The sequence below is a fragment of the Sitodiplosis mosellana genome, unplaced genomic scaffold (genome assembly GCF_009176505.1).
Source record: "Sitodiplosis mosellana isolate CC-2019 unplaced genomic scaffold, AAFC_SMos_1.0 Smas_scaffold_3, whole genome shotgun sequence".
Lineage (NCBI taxonomy): Eukaryota > Metazoa > Arthropoda > Insecta > Diptera > Cecidomyiidae > Sitodiplosis > Sitodiplosis mosellana.
In genome coordinates this window covers 3,424,770-3,450,972 of record NW_022595246.1, presented here as the reverse complement: position 1 = coordinate 3,450,972, position 26,203 = coordinate 3,424,770, and the positions used below count along the sequence as shown (strand labels likewise).

General features: G+C 34.6%; 3 protein-coding genes across 4 annotated transcripts; 1 reads left to right on the top strand and 2 right to left on the bottom strand.

The window, feature by feature from the left end:
• Positions 1–324: 324 nt before the first annotated feature.
• On the bottom strand, positions 325–17,646 carry LOC129565893 (uncharacterized). The gene is made up of 4 exons (XM_055441211.1): positions 17,340–17,646; positions 1,897–2,075; positions 1,359–1,694; positions 325–906 (listed from the first exon to the last, which is right to left on the bottom strand). Exons 2-4 carry the CDS (start codon positions 2,038–2,040, stop codon positions 466–468), a joined length of 921 nt encoding a protein of 306 aa, XP_055297186.1. The 5' UTR covers positions 2,041–2,075; positions 17,340–17,646; the 3' UTR covers positions 325–465.
• Positions 17,647–20,029: 2,383 nt separating this feature from the next.
• Positions 20,030–22,614, top strand: LOC129565903 (PITH domain-containing protein GA19395). Its single transcript, XM_055441223.1, has 3 exons — positions 20,030–20,328; positions 20,405–20,631; positions 20,776–22,614. Exons 1-3 carry the CDS (start codon positions 20,131–20,133, stop codon positions 20,984–20,986), a joined length of 636 nt encoding a protein of 211 aa, XP_055297198.1. The 5' UTR covers positions 20,030–20,130; the 3' UTR covers positions 20,987–22,614.
• LOC129565902 (uncharacterized) lies at positions 20,998–25,743 on the bottom strand. 2 transcript variants are annotated; one of them, XM_055441221.1, is made up of 9 exons: positions 25,563–25,743; positions 24,203–24,802; positions 23,215–23,536; positions 22,963–23,135; positions 22,659–22,883; positions 22,449–22,567; positions 22,191–22,306; positions 21,833–22,080; positions 20,998–21,722 (listed from the first exon to the last, which is right to left on the bottom strand). In XM_055441221.1, exons 2-9 carry the CDS (start codon positions 24,486–24,488, stop codon positions 21,334–21,336), a joined length of 1,878 nt encoding a protein of 625 aa, XP_055297196.1. In that variant the 5' UTR covers positions 24,489–24,802; positions 25,563–25,743; the 3' UTR covers positions 20,998–21,333. The 2 variants fall into 2 exon arrangements, with proteins under 2 accessions (XP_055297196.1, XP_055297197.1); XM_055441222.1 differs by lacking the exon at positions 25,563–25,743 and adding an exon at positions 25,043–25,059.
• Between the last annotated feature and the right edge of the window lie 460 nt (positions 25,744–26,203).

Sequence of the window (26,203 nt, the reverse complement as noted above, 5' to 3'; positions counted from 1 at the left end):
GATTCCATTGTGAATAATTTTTGGGTTAGCTTTTAATAAAAATAGCATTACGGTGTAGACTCGGTCTAGTAGACTATCATATATGCTTTGGTGTTATATATATATGCTGTAGTTAACATTACAGTCAATTTACCTTTTTACTGAAGAACTTCCCAAATTCGTTCACTTTCCACAAAGCGAATGCAATATTTAGCCTTTTTGTTCGGATTATGACTTTAAATAGTAAGGTCAACGACCTACCTCAAAGTGTTGCAACATTTCCACAAGATATTGAATCTCAGTCTTTCATTCGCTAAAAGAACCAGTTTGTTGATTTTCTAGTGTAAAAATATATTTTTATTAAAATTTGAATTTCAAGCACACCTTATCGCCTAGAAATTTAATGATATAAATAAGTCTGTCTTAGAAGATCTATGAATTGATGTTTGTTGACGTTGATTACTGTTTACTTTGTGCCTCAGTTAATCATCTGACTTTGCTGTGACCATTGCAATCATCATTCGAATTTGACTTTTTCTTTTGGAAAAAGTTTCGAATGGGTCCGATGAGATTTCCGGATTTGTTGATATGCACCACGGAACGGTCAGCGCGAATCCCATCCAAAATGCGTTCTGATATCTGCTCAATATCAGCCTGATTGTTGTTATTGCTATTGTGGCCATTGTATGCAACGGGAATGGTTGTAGTGTCGTCACAGTTCCACAATACGGTAGTCAAACGAATTTTTTGCTGGTTGAATATATCAAGCGCAAACGTCGACTGTTGATTGTCACTTAGTAGATTTATTAACTCTTTTATCTCACGATAAGATGATAATAACGGCTTTTGATTCGATATGATCGGTTGAATGGTGACGAAATGGCCACATTTTGAGTATTTCAATTTCGGTATAAAATGCATTAACATCTGTGAAAGCGATTGAAAAGAAAGGAAGCATGCGAATTAGATGAAAGATAGACTTGAATTTATAGATATGGTTAAACATCCCGTGTGCAAATAAAGTGACTGACAGTCACTCAGTTGTATGTAGCTGCAAATAACTACAACTGGCTAAGTTGATTGAATTCAAAAATTTTGTATAGAAACAATCAATTTTAGTTATTCTTTACGCCAGTCGTCTAGTTTCGGACTTTTTGGCTACTAGATGACTATAACTGAAGTTGACTACAGTCAAATATTTTGTTCGAGATAATCACTTTTAGTCAGTGATAGTCAGCCAAAAAGTCCGAAATTAGGCGGCTGGCTAGTCAGTCACAAATTTTTCACACGGGATATGCACATTAACACAATGAAAAATACTTTTACTGCAATTTTAATGGATTGAAAATCGCCTTTTGATTCCAATAAATCTCACTTACGTTAATAGTTGTGCGCAATTTTTCGCTGGTGCCGTCGATGAATGCACGGCAATCATCTTTGTTGACCGCATTGAAAATCCCTTTAGTTGCATTATCAATAACAATATCAATCCCGTTGAATGTGTCTTGAACGATTTGGCTCAGTCTTTCCAGATCTTCATTGTCCAAAATATCACAATGCAGAACTGAAATACCGGCCGTCTGCGGTGGGATTGAATCTGGTTGATTTTGAAGACCGCTGGTAGTTTTTCCTTTCACCAGTATTACATGACAGTTATGCTTGGAAGACAGCCGCTCGGCCAGTTCTTGCGAAAGTTTGGTATCACCATTGGTGATCTATCAACAGAATAAACGATGAGAAAATAGTCAAATTCTTTGAAAACGTTCAAATATGGAAACTAACCATTTCCAGATGGTATTAGTTTTGAATAAATTAGTTTTATATCTTAGGCTTTCAATAGCATCTTATCAAATATGTAAAACTATTCAGAATGTTCAAGGTTTCTATCTTTATGATTAACATTTGTGACCATCTCACCAATGCTTTGAGGCCGCCTAACGATTTTCGCACAAAGTATCGTTTGATGTAAAGGCAAATGGTAAGAATGGCCAAAAAGAGAATCGTTCCGAATAGTTCAATCATGATTAGGTTGACCACTAGATGATTGTCACCAGATGGCATGTTGATTTTAACATGCAGCCACGCGTAACTTCTTTCTGAAATAGAAAAGAAATTCCGTTATAAAAACATATTATAAAACGTAGGGTCTACGTCGTAGGTACAAAACAATAAAATCACATAAGGAAATCAAAGAGAGTTTCTTCTTTTTATAATAATAAAATCAGTCGCGGTTTAACCTCTTAACCTACTCCTAACTAATAGAAGAAATACGAAGTAATTTCAACGGAAAAATGTATTCAATCAAAGGCTCAAGATATATAAGCAAATCAGCCTTTGTGTGCTAACACAATTTGATTTGTTTGTGTCGAAGATACGAATCTGAATTATGACAATCAAAATGACTCAAACATGGTTGTGGCGGCAAATAAAGCGGTAGCGGTGCCTATAATTTGTATTGCTCTTTGAACTGGCAAATGAACTTGTCTCACGTATGTTGAGTGTACGTTTCCGCGTGTATTCAGTGAGTTTACATCGAGTTTTATTGTTGAATGAAAAATTATGTGTCAATTACCTTCGAGCGTTTGAAGTTCAAACACCTTGACAAACAAACTGGAAAATAGTCAACTTGGCTCGTTGTTATATATGAAACAAAATTGTTCATCCATTTCATTAGACATAACATGAATTTATGCCGATGACACATGAAATGTGCGTTAAGGAAGTGGAAAAAATAGTAGCAAAGTCAATTTGCGATAATGTGCTTTTGAAAGCAAACCAATTCCGGAAAAATAATCCAAAATAAGAATAATAAGAATCTCATTGAAACGTACTTTGAATCTTCTTTGTACTTTTTTTTTGAATATATTTCAAGATCAATCAGAAGACATAATCCGTTAAATAAAGACATTTGCGCGTCGATATACAAAAGGGGGAGTGAATCATGCGATTTCCCACAGTAAATCATATTGCGAGAGTTCAATATGCATCGTCGTGCAACAACTACCGAATCAAGTTCAAGTACGTCATTTAAATACACGCGGTGTAGGCTTTTTTTGCATATGTTGCCTTTTACGGCTACCGTGCCTAAAAACTTCCACTTAAAGTGCTCTTCGTTATGGTGAGCTGAAGCACAAAAAAAAAACAATTTCCGAAAACAAATTTAAAAAAAAAACGGCTGTACACAGTCATGGTGACAACAACATTTATTGCAACGTAGCGCCCAACCATTCATTTATTATTTAATTATAAACGTCTCAAACGACCGGTTATCAAAGCGTGCTGTTGTTTTATTTTTTCTCTCTCCGTGTTTGTTATGCTCTGCGCTTAAAATAAAAACCAGTTCTCAAAGCACGAAGCATTTTGTTGTACATGTCATCGCGTCAGGCGATCTCGAACGCTGACAATTGCAGTTGAATAATGACGGTACATTTAAATTAGATTTGTTCGATTTGAATTGCATTAGCGCATTAATGCACAATCGATTATCCAACCGACGCAAAATCAAAGGGCGAACAATTCAAAACGTTAACAACATTAAGTCAGACATGAAAAAAAAGTGAATTGGAATTCGAAAAATGTAAAGTTTGCACAGCTCAAGCACGTCGGATGATTTTTAATGGAAATAATCGATGTTAATGAAGATTTAACTCGTTAAGAGACCTGCTTTTCAAATAAACTTTTTTCAACGAAATAAAATAAAGATTCACAAGAAAAGAAGATAACGATTTTGTGAGCGACTCAAGTTTGTTCTTGTCGAGTGCTTTGTTTTGATGCAACGGACAAGCACGTTCGCTGTTTTTTCCACACTTATTCTCATAATGTCAAAACGATTGTTGTACAAACACGCTTGGTAAATATTTGCTTTGTCCCCTCGTCGATCGCAACGATAATGAAATGCAAGTGAGACGCGAGTCACATATACGATTGGTACATTGGTTATTGGTACACCATGCGAGAAAGATGTGGTTAACCTGTTTCAAGGTTAACATGGAATGCGAATGCAGCGTGAACATGATTTATAAATACAATTGGAACTCGGAACTGGATCTCTTTCAACTTGTTTAAAATATGAGTCCATTTGGGAATTAGGTGACGACGCGTGCATTCCAGTTCTCTCGAGATCCAGTTTTCCTCCTTGTTAAGTTTTTTTTTGAAGAATGGGTAAAAGGAGTGATTTATGTTAAGAACCGAAAGAATAAAATAATTTACACTCGATTTTAATAATTTGATGTGCGAATTTTGACGGAATTTAAGCGTTTTGAATACAAAGTTGACATTTTTTATGACAGTGTGACGGTCATCGTATGGCTACGGCCCGTAACCTACAATTGTATTTGAAAACGTTTTTGTCAACAAAAACATAAACAGAAAAATAGAAAATGAGCAAATGAAGATAGAAACACTGTTGACTGCAAGAAATTACGATACAAGGAAATGATCCGTCAAACAATAAAAACGCAACGACGACGAAACAATAACAAAAAATTACTCATTCAATACGTAAAGATTAAAAAAAAAGTCTCTCGTAAAATGATTATTTTAATTCTGATTTTTCTTTGTCATTTAGACACAATATTTGCATTTAAATGCACAAATTCTCACATCTTTTCTGCTTATAGCTTTGTTGCCAGAATGTACGTATTTTAATTTAACGTTCGACGAGCAAACATGCAATGACAACGTCGTGATTATACTTATTTACTCGTATAAGATATATTTACGATATTTTCGATATATTTAGTAGACGTTATAACTCACAAGCTTAATGATAATGACAAACAATGTAGATAAAATGTTATAAAAACGACGGAATCTTACACAAAATTGCTTTTTCATTGTTTCGGCGCACACACTGCATTTAAATTAATTGACACAACAAAAATAGACTTTTTGGGATTTCAGAGCGTGCCATTTGAAAGCGGTCAACACGAGTACTATCATAATCGTCTCTTGAGTTTGGGTAAATTTGCTTCGATTTTTGTCTGCGAGTTCAACTGTCTTGTTTTACTGGTTTATGGAAACAATTCCCATTCTACATGTTCGTAAATGGATAAGAGATTTCAGAATTTTTTCATTGCTTATCGAATATATTGTCAATGATTAGTTCTCTATAATGCGTTTTTTGAATGACCGTTCATTTTAATTGTCACCAGTTGTGGATTTTCGGTATCGTATACCAAAAGCAGCTTCTTAAAATGGCTTTTTTATTGCCAAACTAAAGCGGCATCTACATTTCGAAAAGCGATCATCTTTCAAGTTAAAATTACGACACTTTTGCCCATCAAAATCATTATTCAAGTCTGAAATTAAATGTGTGTCTATTCAGTAAGTGAATTTTAATGGGGATAATATATGAAAGATTGAACAAGTGGAAAAAGGCCAATGACACTGTAAATTCAAAATGATTTCTGACAACACAATCGGCTAATCCATTTAACGGGAAGCTATTTTGTATCAGCTTGAAAAGATACAGACAGTTTGGTGTTCACATTTAAAAAAAATCGGCTTAATGAGGTCTTGGAGACACCATTACCTCCGTAATTGAGCACGTCAAACGTACGAAGTTTGAACAAACTAATCATATTCCTCGAATGGAAAAACAACAACATTTAATTGGACTTTAATTACAATCAACTCATCTGAACAACGACTTAGTCCGAAAATGGGACTTTTTCGCATTGAAAACCGTTTGCTTGCAATGTGAAAACACTTTTAATAAGATATTAGTTTTATTCAATATAATAATACGACGTATGCCCACTCATAAATTATGAGTCATAATGATGTATCGGATTTTCCCATGAATTTGAAATTGGCGCACGAATAGTGAATCGTCATTTTTTACTTTTTTCCACCATTGTATGTGAAATGTATAGTTATAAACTTCACACTTTTTCTTCGAACTCACTTTTTTTAAATTCTGGATCTGTTTTTAGTTTTATTTAATTATTACCTATGCGCTATGCCAAGAAATGTATTGCCGATATGACACAATAGTTTTAAATAAACCTGACAATTTTACTTTTATCAAATTTTGTTTGGATCAGTCTCAGGTTCGAGTTGGTAGTAGATCTGGAAGAATATGAATTGTGTACTACAAATTCAATAGCTGTTTTTTGTGTAACTCGTTCAACTCCCTTCCATTCCATATACGGTGATTGAGCACACCCTTAAAAGCCAATCAACTGCGTTTATTCAAGTATGATTGGAAATTTGAATGTATCATACACATGTTTTATGGACTCACTTTGTTAGTTATGACTCAGAGTTATAGCGGCACTCCAACCAACTAGCATAGAAAATGGGCTCTAAATTATACACATGTAATATAATGGGTTATATTTGAAGAAAAAAAAACACATCTAAATGAATTCATTTCAAACTTTCAACGATTCTCTACGCAAAACGTAGGCTGCATGCAAATGTCAAATAAAACCAATGTCAAACGAGGTCAACTTCAGATCGAAGCGTCCAAAAAATTAACAATATCTCATGTTTGTTATCGTTAACGTTTAGTGTTATTCGTGAACTCAAGGCGTAACATAAAGTTAACTTTCTACAAATTATCGATACAGTTTCAATTTCGTTTCAAGTTTTTAACTATTGCAGTAATATAAGAAACTTTTCTATTTGTTTTGCAATTCGAAGGCAAAATAAAGTTGAAAAGTGTACAAAAAGTTATTTAAAGTAAGGAAAACTAAAAAAAGGAAATCAACGATAATCAGGATGAGCAAGCGTACAAACGACATCCTAAATGAAATTGCTATGGATGTCGAAGACCAAGAGTCGCCGCCGGCCATTTTCAAGCTGAATGCTGTTTGCGGTGGCGATCTGTTTGGATTTCTCTCACTGCATGATGTGCATTCACTGGGCCAAACTTGCAAGCGAATGAATCGACTCACCGGCCTCTATTTTCAAGAGAATTTTAAAAGCTCTAGAATTCATTGCCAGGATCAAAAGATTTGTCTCTATAATTTACAATTAAATGGATTCAAATTATACGCCCAGAGCATCCGATTGTATGGCACTAACAGCGAAGAAGATTTCAAGTTCATCGCAGCATGTTGTGATTCACTTCGAAAAATTTCTTTTCAGAATGTTCAATTGACTAAAAACATAATGCATTTGATCAAAGCAAGACTGGATCAAATCGAAACGATTAATTTTTCCAAGTCATCACTATCATCTGAGTTATACGAAGATTTCTTGAAATTTTGTCCAATTTTGAAGACCCTTTGCTTTGATAGCATTGACTTGAATGAAAATGGATGGATGTACCATAAATACCCGAAGCTTGAACAATTGGTGCTCTATAATCAACCAGATGGAGGTTTCGACCGTCATTTTGAAAGTTTTTTCCAGAAAAATTCACATCTTCAGAGTTTCAAAACCGATCATCCAATTCTTCTGAAGAGCAGCGAGGCATTTATCAATTCCGAAATGAAATTAGATCTTTTGAATGTGTGGTATAGCATCGCAAATGGTCCGAATGACTTTGACGATACTTGCACTTTGTTGAATAAACTCTATGACAATGGTTTTTATAAGCGATTAGAGCTCATAGTATCATCACCACCTAACATAATTTCACAGGCTCAAATTAATCAAATCGGCGCATTGGGTGGACTTGAAAAGCTGTTTGTCAATTTTGGAGATAATATAGCTTTGCCAACGATTGTCGGCCTCAATGAACTATGTATTCATAATAAGCGATTGGAGAATATTGATTTAGAGGCTCTGACAGCCTCATTTCCAAATCTAAGCCATGTTTATTTACAAGCAGCATCAGAAGCACAATTGCTGCCATTTCTTCGGCGACTACCGGAGTTGAAGGAACTCTATAGTAAGGCCCATGAATTCCAAATGAATCTATCAACATTGAACGAGGAACGTGAAAAGTTGCCTGGAGCAGGCAAAGTAACGCTCTATCTGGAGGAAGACGTTTACTTGGAAACAAAAAGGACGACAAAAATTTCATATGCCAACCGCAATTTGATTGAAATAAAACGCGTCGCAGCGAGCAACATATCAAACGTATTTTTCCAAAAAACTCGATAACTTTTCGAAAATATTTCAATAAATAAATATTCCAACTGAAATGTAAAAATCAATAAATGCTCATCATATTTGAATTCGACATCATCAACAAAATTACTATTTAGCATCAACACGTTTAAATGTAAAATGTTTTAATATGCATGTTCGGCCATAGCTTAACCAATAAAATACACATTTTAATCGGTGCAACTTTTTATTTAAAAGTTTTTATTTCTCAGGATAAACACAGTTGATATTTTCCAGGGTTTAATGTATTTACACTTATTTAGAGAAATAAAATTCAACCGAATGGTGAATGAAAAAGATGCATATTGGTTATTTCACTAATACCTAAAATTCTGATGTTCATGAGTTGTATGTAACGACATATAATGCAAGTGTGGTTGCAATACACTAGCGTAAGCGCAACATAGTGTAAGGGCAGCATATGATTAATTTTGTGATTGATTAATTGCAATGCGCTCATCTATGTTTACATGAAATATAAATGTACTTTGTTTTATGTTAAATCTACGCCAATGATATAAGCCGAAACAAACGAATAATAGTTTTGATCAAATTTGAAGGTGTTATTTCAGATAGATATCAAACGAGGTCAACTTCAGACCAAAGCGTCCAATAAGTTAACGATACATGATGTTTGTTGCCAATAACGATTAGTGTTATTGATGCAGTGATATGTAACACTTACTCTCCGTAAATTGTCGATTCAATTACAAGTTTTTAATTTTTTCATTTAATCAAGTGCTCTGTTTATTTTTCGACTTCATTGCAATACTAAAGTGTATCAGTGTAAAAAACAGTAATTAAACAACATGAGAAGATCAATGAGAATCAGAAGCAAGCGTAAAAATGATGGTGAAAATAACAAGAAATCTAAGCAACAGAAATCAAATGACGACTTAAATACCATTGCTGTTGCTGTGAATGTTGCAAACCAGGAGCCAGCCATGTTCAAGCTGAATGCCATTTGCTGTGATGATCTATTTGAGTGGCTATCAATCCAGGATCTGCATTCACTGGGCCAAACCTGTAAGCGGATGCATCGACTCACCGGTCTCTATTTTCAAGAGAATTTCAAAGAAACTTGTCTCCTTTTTTGTCAAAATCAAAATATCTATTATAACGGCTGTCAGATAAGTGGATTTGCACGATTCGTCCAGAGCATCGAATTTAATTACTACAGAGAAGAGGACGATTTTCAGTACATTGGAGAAAATTGTGATTCACTTCGACAAATTTCTTTTTGGAATATTAGATTGACTAAAGCCATGATAGATTTCATCAAAGTAAAACTGGATAAAATCGAAACGATTAATTTTATTATACGTAACCCAATTGAAAGGAATAAGTTATATGATGATGTCTTACGATTTTGTCCAAACGTGAAGTCTCTTAGACTAACCACTCCTGCCTGGTTTGATAATAAATGGATAAGACGTAAATACCCAAAGCTTGAACAATTGGCGCTATTTGATCAAAAAGATCATGATATTGGTTACAGTCTTAGAGTTTTTTTCAAGAACAATTCACAAATTCACACTTTCAAAACCGATAGTGATATTCTTTTGAAATACAGCAACACATTCATCAAACTCAAAATAAAATTAGATGTTTTGAATATTAATAATATTATGTCGAAGTCCATATGTCATGAAATGAGTACTTTGTTAAATAAACTTTACGACAATGGTTTTTATCAACGATTAGAAGTCGTAGCATCATCAGTGAACATAATTTCACAGGATCAAATCAATCGAATCGGTGCGTTGGGTGGACTTGAAAAATTGTACGGACGATTTGAAGATTATATATCTTTTCCAACGATTGTCAGTCTTAACGAACTAGGTTTTAATCACATTGACTCGAAGAAGACTGGTTTAGAGGCTCTAACAACCTCATTTCCAAATTTACGCAAAGTTTATTTACGTTTATATTACGAATCAATAGATGAATTTCGTCCATTCCTTCGTCGACTACCAAAATTAAAGGAACTCCATATTGAAACGCATCGTAATTCTCACGAATTGGTCTCAATCCAATTTCAAAAGAATTTATCACAATTCAACGAGGATCGTAAAAGTTTGTCGGCAGCATGTAAAGTAACCCTTTATCTCGACGAAGAGCTTTACCTCGAAACAAAAATGGCAGAAAAAAATCTATATGTCAACTATGATTTAATTGAAATAAAACGCTCCGCAATTGTTGACGAATCAAAATTATTTTTCGACAAATAAATAAAATAAAAAAAAATTTCCATGATTATTTTTTGAAGATTTAAAAAAAATATATAAAAAATTTCAAACCGAAATGTAGAATGTAATCAATTATCTGAAAAACACATTTCAACTTAATCAACAAAATTACTTGCATAATTACTTAGCATTGATAAGCTCAAATGTAAAATGAAATGATATGAATGCAAGACATTAATTTCACCAATAAAAAACGCATTTTAATGGACACAACCTTTTGTTTCATGAAATTATTTGTTTTCTTTTGATAAAAAAAGATTTAATATTTTTATTTTTTTTTATTTTTATTTTTATTGATTTATAATGGTGTTGAAAACAGAAAAAATCCCAATAACATTCTTCACCTATGAGTTCTGATCACATTTTTGTTGACTTTCAATTTTACATTTTCTAATTACTTTTTGGCAATATATTACTAATAGTAAAAAGCAAAAAGAAAAAATAGTATAATTATTTAATTTAAAATTAATAAGTTGTAAAAAAATAAGAATTAATTATAATTTTAAATTCGATTGCAAGTAAATTATCCAGAGTTTATTGCATTCACGCTTCGAGACTAGTTATTCAAGCAAATGGTGAATGAGAACGAATCAAATGTCAATCGGTGCATCGGATCAAATTTGTGACTCACTTCTACAAATTGCTTCGCAAATTTGGTCTATAATACAAACAAACTTAGCTTGGTAATCAATCTTGTCTTGTTTTGTTTGTTCTCTTTATTTCAATAAAATTTCAAGTTTGAAGGTTCAGTGCACTTCAAAAGTGCTTGTCAAAGTGTTTGTTCAGCCATTTAATATTCACACGCCATGACTGTTCATTTGTATCATTTGGAAGAGTGCTTTTTGAAACGCGGTTCAAATATAATGACAGACAATGCTTTATGGCATGCATACATGACTCAGATATAACGAAGGTGAAAATGAAAAGAAAATAAGAAGTTGAACGACGATTTATTGGGTTGACCATAGACCAAGTGATTATCGACCTTCGCCTATAAACACAACTGATTGACCTACTGAATTCATTTGGGATCATTAAAGATGCCAGTAAATTCGGGTGCTGTTTGTGTTTGTCTTGATTATACCTGCTAATTTCAACTGTCAATCAATCAATTACAAGCCGTCGTCATTATTATTAATTTTGTTTTCGTCGCTGCTCTGTCCAAACGAACTGAACAATAATTTTTCGTTCGTGTGTTAGATAAAAGGAAAAAAAATGGTTTGATTGGAATAGAGGCTTTGTCATGCATTTTGCGCACACAATTTGTTCTTGAATCGATCCCATTAGATTGTGGCCGCAAGTGGCTCTCGAACGACCAATCATCGTTTTGTTTGTGAATTTCAGTGCAAAAGATAATTAAATACCTATAAAATGAAAAAATGGGGCCTATAAAAGGGCTAAATATCTATAAAGTAGAGTTACACCACTCGTAAACACTTTATGACTTGATAACAACAATAAAATTTGTAATTAAATTTAGCCCAAAAGAATGATTTGTAAAATCAATGAGTTTAATTGTTGTGCGCCGATGTTAGGCATGCACGGCTTTTGTAAGCCGCAATAATTCAGTGGTTTTTCTCTATACCGATTATGTGTTTTCAAAGCCGCCACTGTCACGATGTTTTTGTATCAGACGTGATAAAACCGATTGAGTGCCACTGATGACTGCCCTTCGGTCATTTGCCATTGTTTCAAATTATCGATAGAATGTATGCGTGCGCCACCGTCTCGTGTCGCAGCTTAATGGTGCAAAAATACGAACCTTGTGCGCCAATTTCACCACATCGAAAACAAAACAATAAGTCAAACGAATTGCTACCTAATTGACGCCGTCGTAAAAAACCATAATGACTGCGGATAATTTTGCATCGGTTACGCTCGGGCTTGAATACGAGATTCAGTAGTGATGCCTGAGAAAACAGACGACAAAATCCAAATTGAAGCATCGCTGACGAATGATGCGATCAAATAGTTTACGTCATCAATCCAACTCATACTGCTTCGGTTCACCGATGTCAATCTATTAGTAGATATCTTTGCAATCCCGATTCACTTCCGTGCTTATCGCGAAAAAAATCCACACATTCAATTGTTTTATATCGATTCACTTGCGATCTACAACTTAATTTATAGCACTGTACGGCTATTTTGTTTCTTTATACCGTTTATTATTTGAATCTTACCGTCATATGGGAAAACACAATGGTTTATGAACGCTCATGAAAGAAAAGGTTCGTCGCCTTACCAGTCAAAAGATTACATTCGATATTTCATTTTTTTTTTTCAACCATTATCAAGGCATTCTAATCACATGGAAAAATATATAAACTTAATGCGCTTATTTATTGACCGTAAAAAAAAACGAATCGCCCGCCCAAGCACACATTATCGCACTTTGCATTCAATTGCAAATATTTCCATGCCACCCATCAAGATTGATTATATTCAACAATTGTTGATGTGTAGTTCCGCGATCGTATCGATTCATTTGGCACGGTATTATCATTGGAAATGCATATAATTTGACTCAATAAAATCACGTGGCCCCTTTTAAAACGCATTGTCATGCAATTTTTGCTTACGTTTTGAATCATATCGATTAGATAGTAGCCAATTTCAATTATGAAGGACAGGTACAATCATTCGCTATGCTTTGCTATTTCAATTCTGCAACGCATTGGTAGGGTGATCTTTTGATTTGTTTTATGTGTTTATTATTATTTTCATGTTAGAGTAAGATTACGTATTTTACCGCAATCTTTAAAATATTTATTGATGATATTTTGATTTTTTTTTTCAATTAAAAACAAGACAAAATTCTTTCAATCATGTTTATGGATCCCTTTATGGTTCAGCCCAGCTCAAATTTGATTTGAGCCCAGCAAATGTACAATTCGTTCGTAAAATGTCAATATATACCTAAATTGTGGAATCGGCAGAAAAAGCACCAAAAGGGCAATCAAATTCATGCATTCGCTTTATCTTTGATCATTGCAAAATCGCCAAGGAAAGTCATTTGATTCATTTTTGAAAACCTTCACCAAAGAGACTTTTGATTTAATCAAAGTTTGTCTGTTCAGTTTTGCTTTGCGTTTTTGTTCATTTTCGGTACTAAAGATACATTTTGGATTTTTTGTCCAACTCCATTTTGAATTCAAACACGTTCAAACGCATTTCTTGTACAAGGATAAATCCAATGAATATCTTATGGCTTTTCTACTTCAGCCATCGGGTCTTAATCGTGGATAGTGGTTATTGAAAAATTAGGATGAATAATTTGGTTGCCGGAAATATTTTTAGAGTGGGTGTCTTTGAGATGTCAAAATGATTTAAAGAAACAAAAATAGAATCAATGATACGAAGTTATTACGAACCATTTTTTTCCTAATAAAAAACTGGTTCAAAGGGTGGTGACTTTCAAAAACTCAACGATGAATGTGTGGCGTGCATAAGTTTCGATAAATGGGCATAAATTAAAACGGAACGAAACAAGTTGTTCAACTCGTCGAATACCGTAACAAGTCAATTGTACGTGGTTCCGCTGTACAACACCCAGGTAATCAACAACAGTGAATAATTTTATTTAGAGAGAACCGTTTACTGTGCAAAAATTGTGTGCACGCGATCGCAAAGCTCAACTGGCCAACCAAATGATAACCTTGATATTGACCAGTAAAACGTGTGTAAAGTGTTCGGTATGACTTGAATAATTACGCATTCGATGAGTCCAATTCGATTATGCGATACCGATCAGACAAATTTTTTGCAGTAATTCTCTAATCTTTTCCACGATTCATCTGCTCTACTACTTCTCAATAAGAATGTTTGAATGCGTATCTTGATTATTTATAACCATTCATTAGCTACTATGTAGAATGTATTCTAGCTGCAATTGACTTAAGTGCAAATTCACGCGCGTATCCAATAACTTAAAACACGATTCAAATGCATTTAATTTCATGAAAGCGGTTTTAGCTCCAATCTCACATGTTTCAGTAAGGTGTCGTTGGTGTATAATGCATCAAGGTTGTGAGCGGTCATGTGCTTTGTCCATTCGTGCAATTCAATCGATTCCGCAGACAGATGTCAAATTAATTAAAAACCTCTGAACTTTTGCTACAATTTAAATCCAAATGTTGAACATCAAATAAAACATAAAATCGCTTCCTTATGGACTTTTGTATTACTTGCTCATTTTATTCAACGCTTTTTTCGCTTTTCATACACTCTTTGTTGTTCTGTTTACAGACACCATAATACAGACATCGTAACAAAGCTGATATTTGTCTGTTTAATCGGCTTGAATCGGAAGCACGTAGCAGTGGCATTTTCACTTCAGTTGCAAATAAAGATTAACCTTTTTGATTTAAACTGCCAATTCATTGGGTTGGAATTTCATTTTACATTTGGAAATTGATAACTCATTCCATAAAATTGTCGGTCATTCAATTTGTTTTCTTTTATCTTTAACCCTCTAGTGCATACGTGAACTTATAAGGTTGGTTCATTTAAACCTTTCTATAATGCGAATCATTGATTATGTCACAAAATAATGTATGACAGTTTTCGTTGGAGAACACTAGCGCACATTTCTTTCTCATAAAAATTTTGTGTGCGGTCAACCAGTGTCAAGTTATGACAACATTTGTACAAGAAAACGACGTTTCCGTAAAAATAAATTATTTTCGTTTCGTGTCCTGTTTTTGAAACATGATTAAATCGAATAAAATTATTTTGTTGACCTCAGGAATTTTTTTTCTGCTTATTTGGAGTGTTTTTAACCAAATTCAATTCAAGTTCAATGATTTTTTGCAATTGTGCAACATTTGTCCGTCAATTTGCATACTGTTCTTATAAGTACAGCCATGCAATTTGGATTTCTTTTTGTTTGATATTTTGTGTGCTTGGTTTGGTGTGGAATTTTATTTTCATTTTATTTTAACCTATTTTTATCACAAATAATCCAGAAAAAATGATATTCACGAATTCCGATGTCAACATCACTCAATTTGCAAGCTGTTCTTATAAGTACAGCTATGCAAATTCGGTTTGTTCATATACTTCGCAATTTCCATATTGGTCGTAAATGCATGACTGTACTTATAAGACCATTTTGATTTTTGCGATTTATTGATAATTCCAGCATTATACCAGATTATGAATATTTTTTTAAGTGCTTATGAGGTAAAATAAGCATGGAAAAAAATTCTCAGCTCTGTATAAAATATATGCATTAGAGGGTTAAATTATTAACAAAACACCCAATGCGGAAATTTATTTTAAGTGTTTTCTTCGCAGAAACTATTTTTTCCATAAAAATATTATTTAATCGAACTCGTTGTTATTAAATTGTTGTGCTACAATTATTTGCCCGCCGCACGATGTTCTTTCTACAAAAAATGTGGTTAAATTGGATTTTCCGTAGCGTGAATTAAGTCGTGTCTTTTAAGCATGTACTTTTTTTGCAACTCATAACACTCATAACAACTCATAGCTTCGAAAAAACGATTAATCTGAGAAGCACTTGACATCGAACGACAGTCTAATATCGGCTGAACTGTTCGAAGGACATCCGAATCATTACCAAAATTATGGAATGTAGTCGCAAAGAAGAAAAGAAAACATAATTTGTGAATTTTAGTTCGATGATTATTATCTGTAATTTGACACACCGTTGACAACTCCGAAAATTGGAATCTCCTTGATTCGTTAGTCACCGCGAACAAAACAAGATTTTCTGACTCAAGCAAGAACATCTTAGAAAACGAAATGTCATCGAGACAAATTGAGTGAAACAGAGGAAAAACAAATTTGCGCTAATTCACACTTGGATTTAGAAATTCGTTCAACTAATTATGGCGTGGTTTTGACACGTTTCTCCGGTTAGACGGAGTCAGTGACAATAAGTTGAATTGAGAAAAAACAAATAACGAAAAAAAATGACGTGGAAATTAGAAGACTTGTGCTGAGATAGACAAAAAATGGAAGATTCGACGAATTTTCAAGAGGAAATGACAATCACAAGTGATATACAGAGAGGCAAATCTTACAGAACAATATACGAAACATTCCAGAGCTTGTAGATTTCATCAAAGTTCAATTATTGTTATTTGAAAAAAAATTGTTTTTCAGCGAATTTCAACTTGTTACTGCTTTCAATTTGGTACACATATTTCCCAGCTCGATTCGTATATATAGTTGGTTGGTGTATGAAAACATATGTATCTTAACGCCATGGTGCGATTGTATCGGATTGCGGAAGGAATAACACAAGAAATACCAGCAAATATAACTAATCTTTGCAATTTGGTGCGCTTTTTCATTCTCTTTCCTGTGTAACTTGGTTGCATTGATGTAATTACATGCGAAACTCTGTTCACACGATCAATTTTTATGGGGTTTAGACGATTTATTACTTGATTTTTTTTTCGATTCGTACGTATAATCATATGACTACGAATGATAGTTGAAATGAGTTTCACCACCGTGTTGAATCACCACAACATCCAATTTATAAGACTCACATCATGATTTTCAAGATTTTATTCATCGAATGTTTTGCCCACTGAAAAATATGTTTTTCATTAATGCAAGAGTCTTAAATGCGATTAGCTTATGAGTTTTTAACACATGAATTCATTCACCCATTTATGTCTTGTAAACGACCGAAAAAAATCATAGCGAAGATGCTTCATTGACCTTGAGCGCTTAAATAGTAAGATCACAGACTTTGGTGAATGAATCACTTAACGTTTTTCTCGTTATTTAATCATCATATCACCACTGAAATCAGTTTAAAATCGTGGTAAAATTGACCCGTGCCATCAAAATTCCGTTAATTACACGTGTTTTGACGAATGTGAACCATCAATTGTTGCTGTCGAATGTGTCAATTAGTACGATTAAGATGGTGTTAATCGAATTCGTCTGCTTCGTGACAAGCACCAAACGACAAACTCGTTAGTCACAAGGTTCATTTAGTTTTGCCACATTTGGCTAACTCGATAATTTCCACTAATTTAGTAGAAAAGAAGCACTTTCACCTACCGTTTAAATTTTATTAGATGAATTTAGTCGAATCGACGTAGTTAATCAAAATGATTTGAACGATTTTCGCATAGATGGTCATTGTTGCAACGATTTGCTTTTATATTCGTAAAATGATCACAAAACAATTAAAATTTCCGATTTTTTCGCGTTGCTTTTCTGTGTATTTCTCTCTATTCGAACAATGCGCTCGAGCTTTTTTTTCTCTCACTAGATTCACAGTGTTTTGAACAAAAAATCAAAAGCAACACAATGTTAACGTTTACTGTGGCACTGCGGTTGTACTCCGAACCGTTTCTTTCGACAACTGAAGCCAAACTGAACGCATACGTTCAGCAGACATATTTGAGAAGCGCACACGGCACGGTGTACAAATGTTATTAGCGATGGCAGCGCGTGATTCCAGCAACACATAGCCAGAAGAAAAAAACAAGTTTGATTTTATGTGCAAATAGATAATGTTGGCGAGCGGTCGTATACTATGAATGGACCTCTAGTTTGATGCTTTATTGGCTTTCTTTTTGTCCGGTTCGCTTGTTAAGCTACACTCAAAGACGACCATTTTTTTCTGTCTTTGTTGTGCCGTTTGTTTATTGTTGACAACATTTTTTTTAATGGTGTTTACACTTTTTAATGGCAAAAGGAATGTAAATAGCCGACCAGCGGAAAAGATCTAGAAATAAAACTAAACGGCTCTTATGAGCATTTATCTTTGATCATTAAATTTGAAATCATTCAAATTTTTGCCTGTTTTTCAGCGGTGCATGTAATACATGCGAGTGGAATGAAGTCAGAATTAGTTCCAATTATAGCGCGGAACACGCTGGCTTTTATTTTATTATTGGAATAAATCGATTTTTTCGAATTTTTTTGCTAGGTATGTGAGATATTGATATGTGTAACGGTTAGCAATCAAGTTTTGACAAGAATAGAAAAAACAAAACGGCGAAAAGGTAAAAAAAAAAGAAACAGATAAAATACATTCTAGTGTCAAATTAAATTAAATTAATGCCGACTTGAAATATTTTCACGTTGGTCGAGAAAAATCAAACAAACAAAGCGATCACATGGCTAAGATATGATGTCTTCAAATGATTCCGCGGATGGTGCGTTAATTTTGACAGAGATGTGAAAAAATTCCGCCGGCCATAGAAAGAAATGATGGCTTAAGCAAATAAATATTTGTGCAATATTGATAAATATTTATCACAAACTATTTTAGCTGAAAATGCGCGTCAAAGTTTTCCATTCAAATTTCGAAATAATAGTTCGATTCAACAGTTCTGATTCGATCAAATTTCGACAAATCTTCATTTGGTAAAAAATAAACATAAAAATCTAATTTCGTTTACAAATATCATTGACGAATTCATCTTTATTTATCTACGTCGACATCGAAAACGTGTGTTGAGGTAAGAATATAGCACATTTTAAATAGAATGAATAAATATACATATCGCAATCTTTGTATGGTGTTACCTCATAGAGATGATGCATGAAGTGACGAAAATGTACAAAATTTGAATCAGTCATGTTCAAAGAACAGGTTGAAAACGTTTTTTGTAAATAGCAAAAAAAGAGTATAGACTCATGATTTCGTTCTATTATTTTTTGAATGAAGAACCTCGTGGTGCAATTTTATTTTAATTTAATTCATTCATGATTTCAATAATGGTAAAAACTAGGATTTTAATGAGAAAAAAAACTAAATAAAATTAAAATGTATTAAAACGACCTAGGTTCTGGTCAGCTGATGAAACAATCGTATAAATTTTCAGTCTTCCAATTATATTTTTATCCCCAAATAAGTGTATTGAATTATTTTTTATATCTGTTATAAATCACTGGAATAATTCAAATCATATCAACGAGCATAAATCTCAAATTGAAAGTCAAGCCATTGAAACATATGACCACATAAACAAAACAAAATAGCTTCATCTGCACTTTTTTCTAATACAAAGCACGCGCGCTGGTTCGTATAACCTACGCCAATAAATATTTTTTGTGTGGTCATAAAAATTGCGCTCCATATGAGCGCGCAAGAACGTAGTGAAAGCGAATGTTGTTTCTTTTTTTATTTATCAGTGTAATGCACATCATATGTTCGGGGAGAGTAAAAAATAAACCGCTCGAGTGGTTTTGCCAACAAGTCGACCATTTCCACTCAACTCAATCCCACCTGTGGGATGTGCGATGTCGATGACTTGAGTGAAATAAACAGGAAAAAAATGTGCTCAATTTGGCGCGAGTGTTTTTCTCGCTTATCAAAATACGCAGCTTCAATAAACGTGTGCACGCGCTACCATTTTTTGTTTACTCTGGTTAATTGCGACTTTTGCGGCACACAAATCAACGCTACCTGTTTGGTTTTTCTAATGCGCATTTGCCACGAACCGTGTCAATCTTAGAATTTGAAGAGGAACTATGACTGCTTCTGAAAAACTGAAGCGACTATTGGCATGAGGAAATAGTATAATGTCTTTTCATTGTCATTTCAACCTTCGGAACGAGAGCAAACGTTCTATCCATCCTTGCTCAAGTTTAGCTGTGGTTGTGCGCACACACATCCACACATTAGAACGCAAATCTTCCGAAAGTGTGCAGAACACGCAACGAGATGTATGACGTAATGCTGTGCTGCGACTGTCGAAGCCATCTAGCGGCTGAATGGAATACGTCAAATGCGATGACATTTCAAGAGACCATTTTTGTCGATGGTTGAATTTCGTAAACCAAACGTAGTATTCTAGAAGTTGCAGACAGTTTTTCTCAGGTTATATTTTGGAAAATGCCAGACGATCATCATCATAATGAGGGTGGATGTGTCCACGAGTCCGCCGATTCGGATTATTTGAAGGAGATTGGCATTCAATACAGTTTATACACGAAAATTGACATGGAAAACTTGGAATGTCTAAATGAAAGTACCGATGGATCTGGCAAATTAGTTTTCAAATCGTATGAAAATCGGCTGAACTTTGATAAGGTGAGAGTTTTCATTGGGTAGCATCCATTTTGTTAACAGTTTTGAAAATGTTGAAAAATTATCATTTTTTTGACAGTTTGTTGAAAGTGATGCCGATGAAGAGCTTCTATTCAACATACCATTCACCGGCAACATCAAAATCAAAGGACTTACTATTATTGGTGCCAATGACAATTCACACCCGAAGAAAGTGAGACTGTTCAAAAATCGACCAAAGATGTCATTTGATGATGCATCCTCGAAAGCTGATGAAGAGTTCGATCTCACACACAATCCAACCGGCGAACTAGAATACCCAATCAAGTAAGATGTCATTCGATTAATGCTCAGTCGAATTACTTGACTCCAGTTTCTCGACTCGAGTATCTCACATTTCTGATTTTGACTTGATCTCAAATCACATTTGAAGCCCGAACCGATTAAACCAACATTTTTCTCCATTTCCAGGCCCGTTCAATTTTCATCAGTACATCATTTGACTCTGCACTTCCCATCGAATTTCGGCGAAGACAAAACTCGCATCTACTATATTGGTCTTCGTGGTGAATTCTCTCCAGCTCATTATCACGGTGTTACAATTTGCAATTATGAATCTGCACCAAATGTATCCGATCACAAAAACAATGTATTCGACTCGGTTACCCATCGAATTCAATAGAATCGATTCAATTTAGCAGAATAAACGAGCCATTTTTTTTTTCATTGTAAAATGTTTCATGTTTTCTCACTAATTTTATTTTCACTTTTAAAAAATACAGTATAGCAATTGGTTACACATATGATATCAGTTTCATCGCAGGTCAAATACAGCATAGTTTAGATGTATAATTTAAATTCTAATGATAAAATTTTTATTCAAATGTCTAATGTTAATATGATAGTCGCTAAAGTTTTTTTTTCTTCTTTCTTGTTGTTGTTGTTGTTGTGTTATTGCGGTGAATTAACAATTATGGGGTTTGAGTCACTTAAACACGTACGAGCGTATGAAAAACCAAATCTACAGACTTATTTCTTTGGCGGTTCAATCATAAATTGCACAGGAAGTGCACGTGGTGTGACGATTTCATCGTCATCTTCCTCCTCGTCGTCGGCATCATCGATATCGTGATCAAAGTCACTTTCGTCAATGTTTCCACCTCGTTCATTCAACACGAAAATGTCTTTGCCTTGTTCAGCGGATTGAGTCACGGCCGGAACTGGTTCGATGTCGGCATCTGGGCTTGTAGTCAACTTGAATGTGGTTGGAAGGGCGGTTGATGTTGGCAAATCGGATGCTTTTACCATTTTATCAAATACCTCGGGGTAGAGGAGGTCATCAATGTAATACATGGTGCCCAAGTTGTACACAAATACTTCTGATTCCACGATGTGAGCATGATTCACAGTCACATTACCTGGGGAAATAGAATAAATTAGTACGTACTTTGTTTCGGAAATTATTCTAACAAGTGATTCATCAATATTTTCGCTTCATTTTTAAAATCCATTCAAAATCGATTTCTACCTGCAAGTCGTTGGATTTTCAAGCCAGTTCCGCCAATCGATTCGAATACTTCATCGTGTTTCAAGTTTCGATCATAGAGTCGCCCTTTGATAAAGTGATTCAAAAGGAATTTAATCGCTGTTTCCGATGACATATCATCCTCAGTCAATCGACCCAAACCGTACTTGTTGAATGCATCGTCAATTGGAACGAAGAATGTATAGTTTGCACCAGGTACATACTGAGCGATTTCAGCATTGTTTAAAAATCTGCGAAATAGCGAAATATTTTTTGATTGGACTCGAAAGAAAATTGTAAAAATAATAAAGAGACTAAGGACAAAAAAGAGAAACAGAACATTTTTCAAGGAATTACTCACTTCGTAACAAAGGTGAAACGTGGATCTCTTTCCAATGCCAAGAATGAGTGAGACAAAAACTGAGCTCCGAACCATGGGAAGGCCAACAGTGGCGGAGTTTCTTTGTCTTTGTGCATCTAAAAGCGTGAAAAACATAAACATGAGATTTATAACGAAATTTACAAGAGAAAAATCCAGAAAAACGAGTTTAGAATATATTCAGAAAAGGAGCGACAAATAAGAATGATAAAAAGGTTAAAACAAAAAGAGTATATATACTTGATGTAATCGTGATACAACCGCTTCGGATACAAAGAGAACTTCGGAAATCAACAGCACTTGCGATCCGTCTGGAAGTGTGTAATCGGCCGTAATTGTTACGTTGTTAACCGTTGGAGCTGTAATCATATTTTTTCAAAAAAAAATAAATCAAAATTCAATTAAATTTCAAATGATATGCCAAGTTTCTGTGTCAAGAAACGTGCTTACGTAAGTTTCTAAATGTCACATTTTCACCGCCCATCGTTTTGACTTTGGATATTTCAGTGGCTTTCTTAATGTCTTGCATTCGAATCGGAGCTTTCAATTGGAGAAAATGATTCCGCAAAATGTTCTCTGTAAATTCAGACACACTGAATGGATAGAAGCCCCAATCGATTGGATGCCATCTTTGGAATGCGCTATCCATCGGAATCAAAATTGTGTAGGCTTTTTCTGTTCGATACGAGAAAAAAAATTAAAAAATTTGGAAATCACATCAAGTCTTTTGATATCAAAAATGCATTTATAGTACCATCAACCAAGTGCGACAGATTGGTCTTCATGAGAAAATGTTGGAATACTTTGGTTCCAGTTTTCATGTTCATCAAAAATGTGACGAGAGCATTTTGTTTGAGTTCATATTTGGATGGCAGGACTTCTTCTTTGGTGGCATTTTTCCATTCGAGTTTTTGCGGTTCATTGTAGCTAAAATTATGGGAATGGGTTCATTTGGCCAAATTAACTGACTGACTCCAAATTGCTAATCAATATCAAAAATGCATACCGATTGTTGTCATGAATGTTCCGTTTCGAGAACAAGGTTCGTTTGTCACCAAGAACACCATCAATGTAAATAACAGAGCATTGTTTGTTGAGCGCAGCTGTTCGGAGTATTTTAAAATCATTCAACGACCAAATGCTCTCGTTGTATTTGTTCAAATGTGTGAATTTTATCAAGTGATTGTTTGAGTTTCCATACAAATCTTCTTCGTTGAATGTTGTGAACGCTTCGCCAGGAATGAGGTGTTCGAAAATGAATTCCTTGAGACGATCTTTGTTTATTGTTGATATATCCACCGATGGAACGACCACCGTAAATGCGAGATCTGTTTGACGACAAAGGACAAGAAATGGCTTTAATTAATCGATTTGTAAGCATCTCCAAGCAATTTATTGTGTCAGCTATAAATTCCATTCAATTAGAAAACTGAACACCGAGAATTTGCGATGACAACAAATACGAGAACGTATTCTATTCTTAGCGTGTTGACGGTGATTCAACTTATATAAGCGATTCGGTAGCCACAAAAATGCTTTGAATTTACGCTACTTGTTCAGCATGTGACTAATTGAAATTCCGTCCATGCATCGCAAGCCCCATTGTTGAATGTAGGTCTGAACGAACGTTTTTTCTTTTTCAAATGAGTAATGTCTCTCAAATGAGACATCGTTTGTTTACTCTATGGAACAAGGCTGTAGTATGAAATACGCAAAAATTTTAGAATTTGAAAAATGTCGAAAAAGAAATATTTGAGGAATGACCGTTGTTATAAATCGTTCAGAAAGATGAAATGCACAAATGTACGAAATTCCTATGGAATTTTAAAACACACGAACACACGCTATTCCACTATAATCATCGGAATTAAGTGTTATTTTCCGTATTTTCGCCAAAACTACCGTTCAAATAGATAATAACAGTTAGCGCAAAAATATTCAATATAAAATTGTATCACGTACGAATGCTATCGAAAATGAATTACTCTACTCACCTCTCGATATGAATGTTCGGTCAAAATTCAGATTATCCCATGCCGCAAGCAATTTGGTAAAGTATTCACTTTTGTGGTCGCCGTTACCAAATTTCAATGCCGTTAAATCGGGAATGGTTCGCGTTGCCAAGACATCTTTGTTTCTGTACAAATTCAATGTAACACCGTTGGCACTGGTTTGCGTTAAAAACCCTTCGCACAAGGTGAGCACAACCAAAATGTATTGCGAAAACTGCATGATTGTTGCAATTACGGCTTTCGTCGATTGCACTTTCTTAATGCCCATAATTCACGTTCGATTCTACTCACGTTTGTTTCGATTCTGTTCGTTTCTTTTTTGTGTTAATATTTTTTCGTTTCGTTTTATTATATTTTTCGCCTCTCGGGAGGATCGAGTAAGCGGTCGTTTTGGTTTCGACTGAACAAACCAAAATAAAACTGATATATTTTTTTCAACTTTTCTTCAACGCTTCCCAACCGTTCGATATGCCTGACTAGAGCTATTTGAAATGCGGTTTGGCTACTGCTTGGTCATTCATGTCTGTTGTGCTTATGCGATGTGTGTATTTTACTTTCCGTTGTGTTTGTGTTGCGCCAAAGCTGAAATATTAAGTAAACAAGAAATTAAAAAAAAAAACGATTATGAGTCAGGTGTGTCTCTGTCTGTTTCGACTGTGTTTCGAAGGGGGCCGTTTTTGTTCTTCTTTCAATGTATGGGCCCCCAAAAAAATACGAAACTTCATCGATCGACCACATGAACAATATGTATTCATGTGAATTGTGTGCAGTTTGAACGCGCACCGCAAAAATGCAACCAATTATACTTTATAATGTTCATACCATATAATATTAGAGAGTCGCATTTGTCTGAAATCAATAAGCTTCATGAATGTGATTGATTTATGACTCGTTTATTCATTGAGAGCTTTTCCATCATATCGTTGGATGTTCATAATATATCCAATCTATCTGATTGAAACCAGCACACACACACACACACACACACACACACACACACACACACACACACGCATTCATGGGCTCATTTGATTTTCAGATAAGACCACGATTTTCGAATTTAATTTATTAAATAAATTCCAATTCATTATTGGATAACCGCAAATTTCCATCACATACTGCCGTTTAGCGATGTAAATCACTAGCGTGAGTACCCTCTCTCTCATTCGCCAAAAAAAAACCAAACGCAACGAAAAAGAAAATAATGAACGAAGAAAAAAATACACGACTTTCAACTATTTCCAATTCTTGGAATGGTTTCTGACGTTTTCACTGTGAATCATACAAATTTTTCCCCAATAAATGACTAAATGTCTCACTTTTTACAGCACAATAAACTTACCTTGTGTGGCAGCGCAGAAACTACTTTTTCCGGATTGCTGAATAATTGATTCGCAGTTTTGACAAAAAGCCATAAGCTTTTTTGGCAAATGCATGGAACTCACATACACACGATGACGACGATAACGACAACGACAACGACAACGACGACGACGACGACGACGAAGGCACACGAGAGAGGGGTGGCAAATAGTATTGTCGAGTCCTTTCACCACTCATATGTTGCACACCAAAATATTTCCATTCCTGAATTACGATAACTTTTAATTGCGCACGCTTTATCGATCCGCAGCAGGGCTGGCACATATTTCCGATGCCACATTCCGATGCCGTTTGACGGAGCCTGTTTGAATTCGTTTTTTGTTTTTTTTTCTCACGGAGTTTTATGGCATCGGTTATGATTTGAAATTTAAATCGAATGCACGAATTGTGTGAGTGATTTGTATTTTTTATGAAGCATTTCCATTCACATGAAACGCCATGATGTAAGTTCTGGAGAATCGAAACAATTCCTAAAGATTTTTTTAATGGAGAAAAATACATTTTCCAATATGTCTGTTTGAAGAGTAGAAATAATTATTTCCGAGAAAAGAATGAGCTGTATCGAAAATCTAAGCATATTTTCAACCCATACTGTAAAAA

Coding starts and splice junctions, on each gene's coding strand:
- LOC129565902 (XM_055441221.1), bottom strand. CDS start 24,488: ATGGGCATTAAGAAAGTGCAATCGACGAAAGCCGTAATTGCAACAATC. Junction 22,568..22,658: donor TGTGACATTTAGAAACTTAC/GTAAGCACGTTT, acceptor ATATGATTACAG/CTCCAACGGTTAACAACGTA. Junction 22,307..22,448: donor TTGTATCACGATTACATCAA/GTATATATACTC, acceptor TCACGCTTTTAG/ATGCACAAAGACAAAGAAAC.
- LOC129565903 (XM_055441223.1), top strand. CDS start 20,131: ATGCCAGACGATCATCATCATAATGAGGGTGGATGTGTCCACGAGTCC. Junction 20,329..20,404: donor ATCGGCTGAACTTTGATAAG/GTGAGAGTTTTC, acceptor TTTTTTTGACAG/TTTGTTGAAAGTGATGCCGA. Junction 20,632..20,775: donor GAACTAGAATACCCAATCAA/GTAAGATGTCAT, acceptor CTCCATTTCCAG/GCCCGTTCAATTTTCATCAG.
- LOC129565893 (XM_055441211.1), bottom strand. CDS start 2,040: ATGCCATCTGGTGACAATCATCTAGTGGTCAACCTAATCATGATTGAA. Junction 1,695..1,896: donor TAGGCGGCCTCAAAGCATTG/GTGAGATGGTCA, acceptor TTCTGTTGATAG/ATCACCAATGGTGATACCAA. Junction 907..1,358: donor AATTGCGCACAACTATTAAC/GTAAGTGAGATT, acceptor TCGCTTTCACAG/ATGTTAATGCATTTTATACC.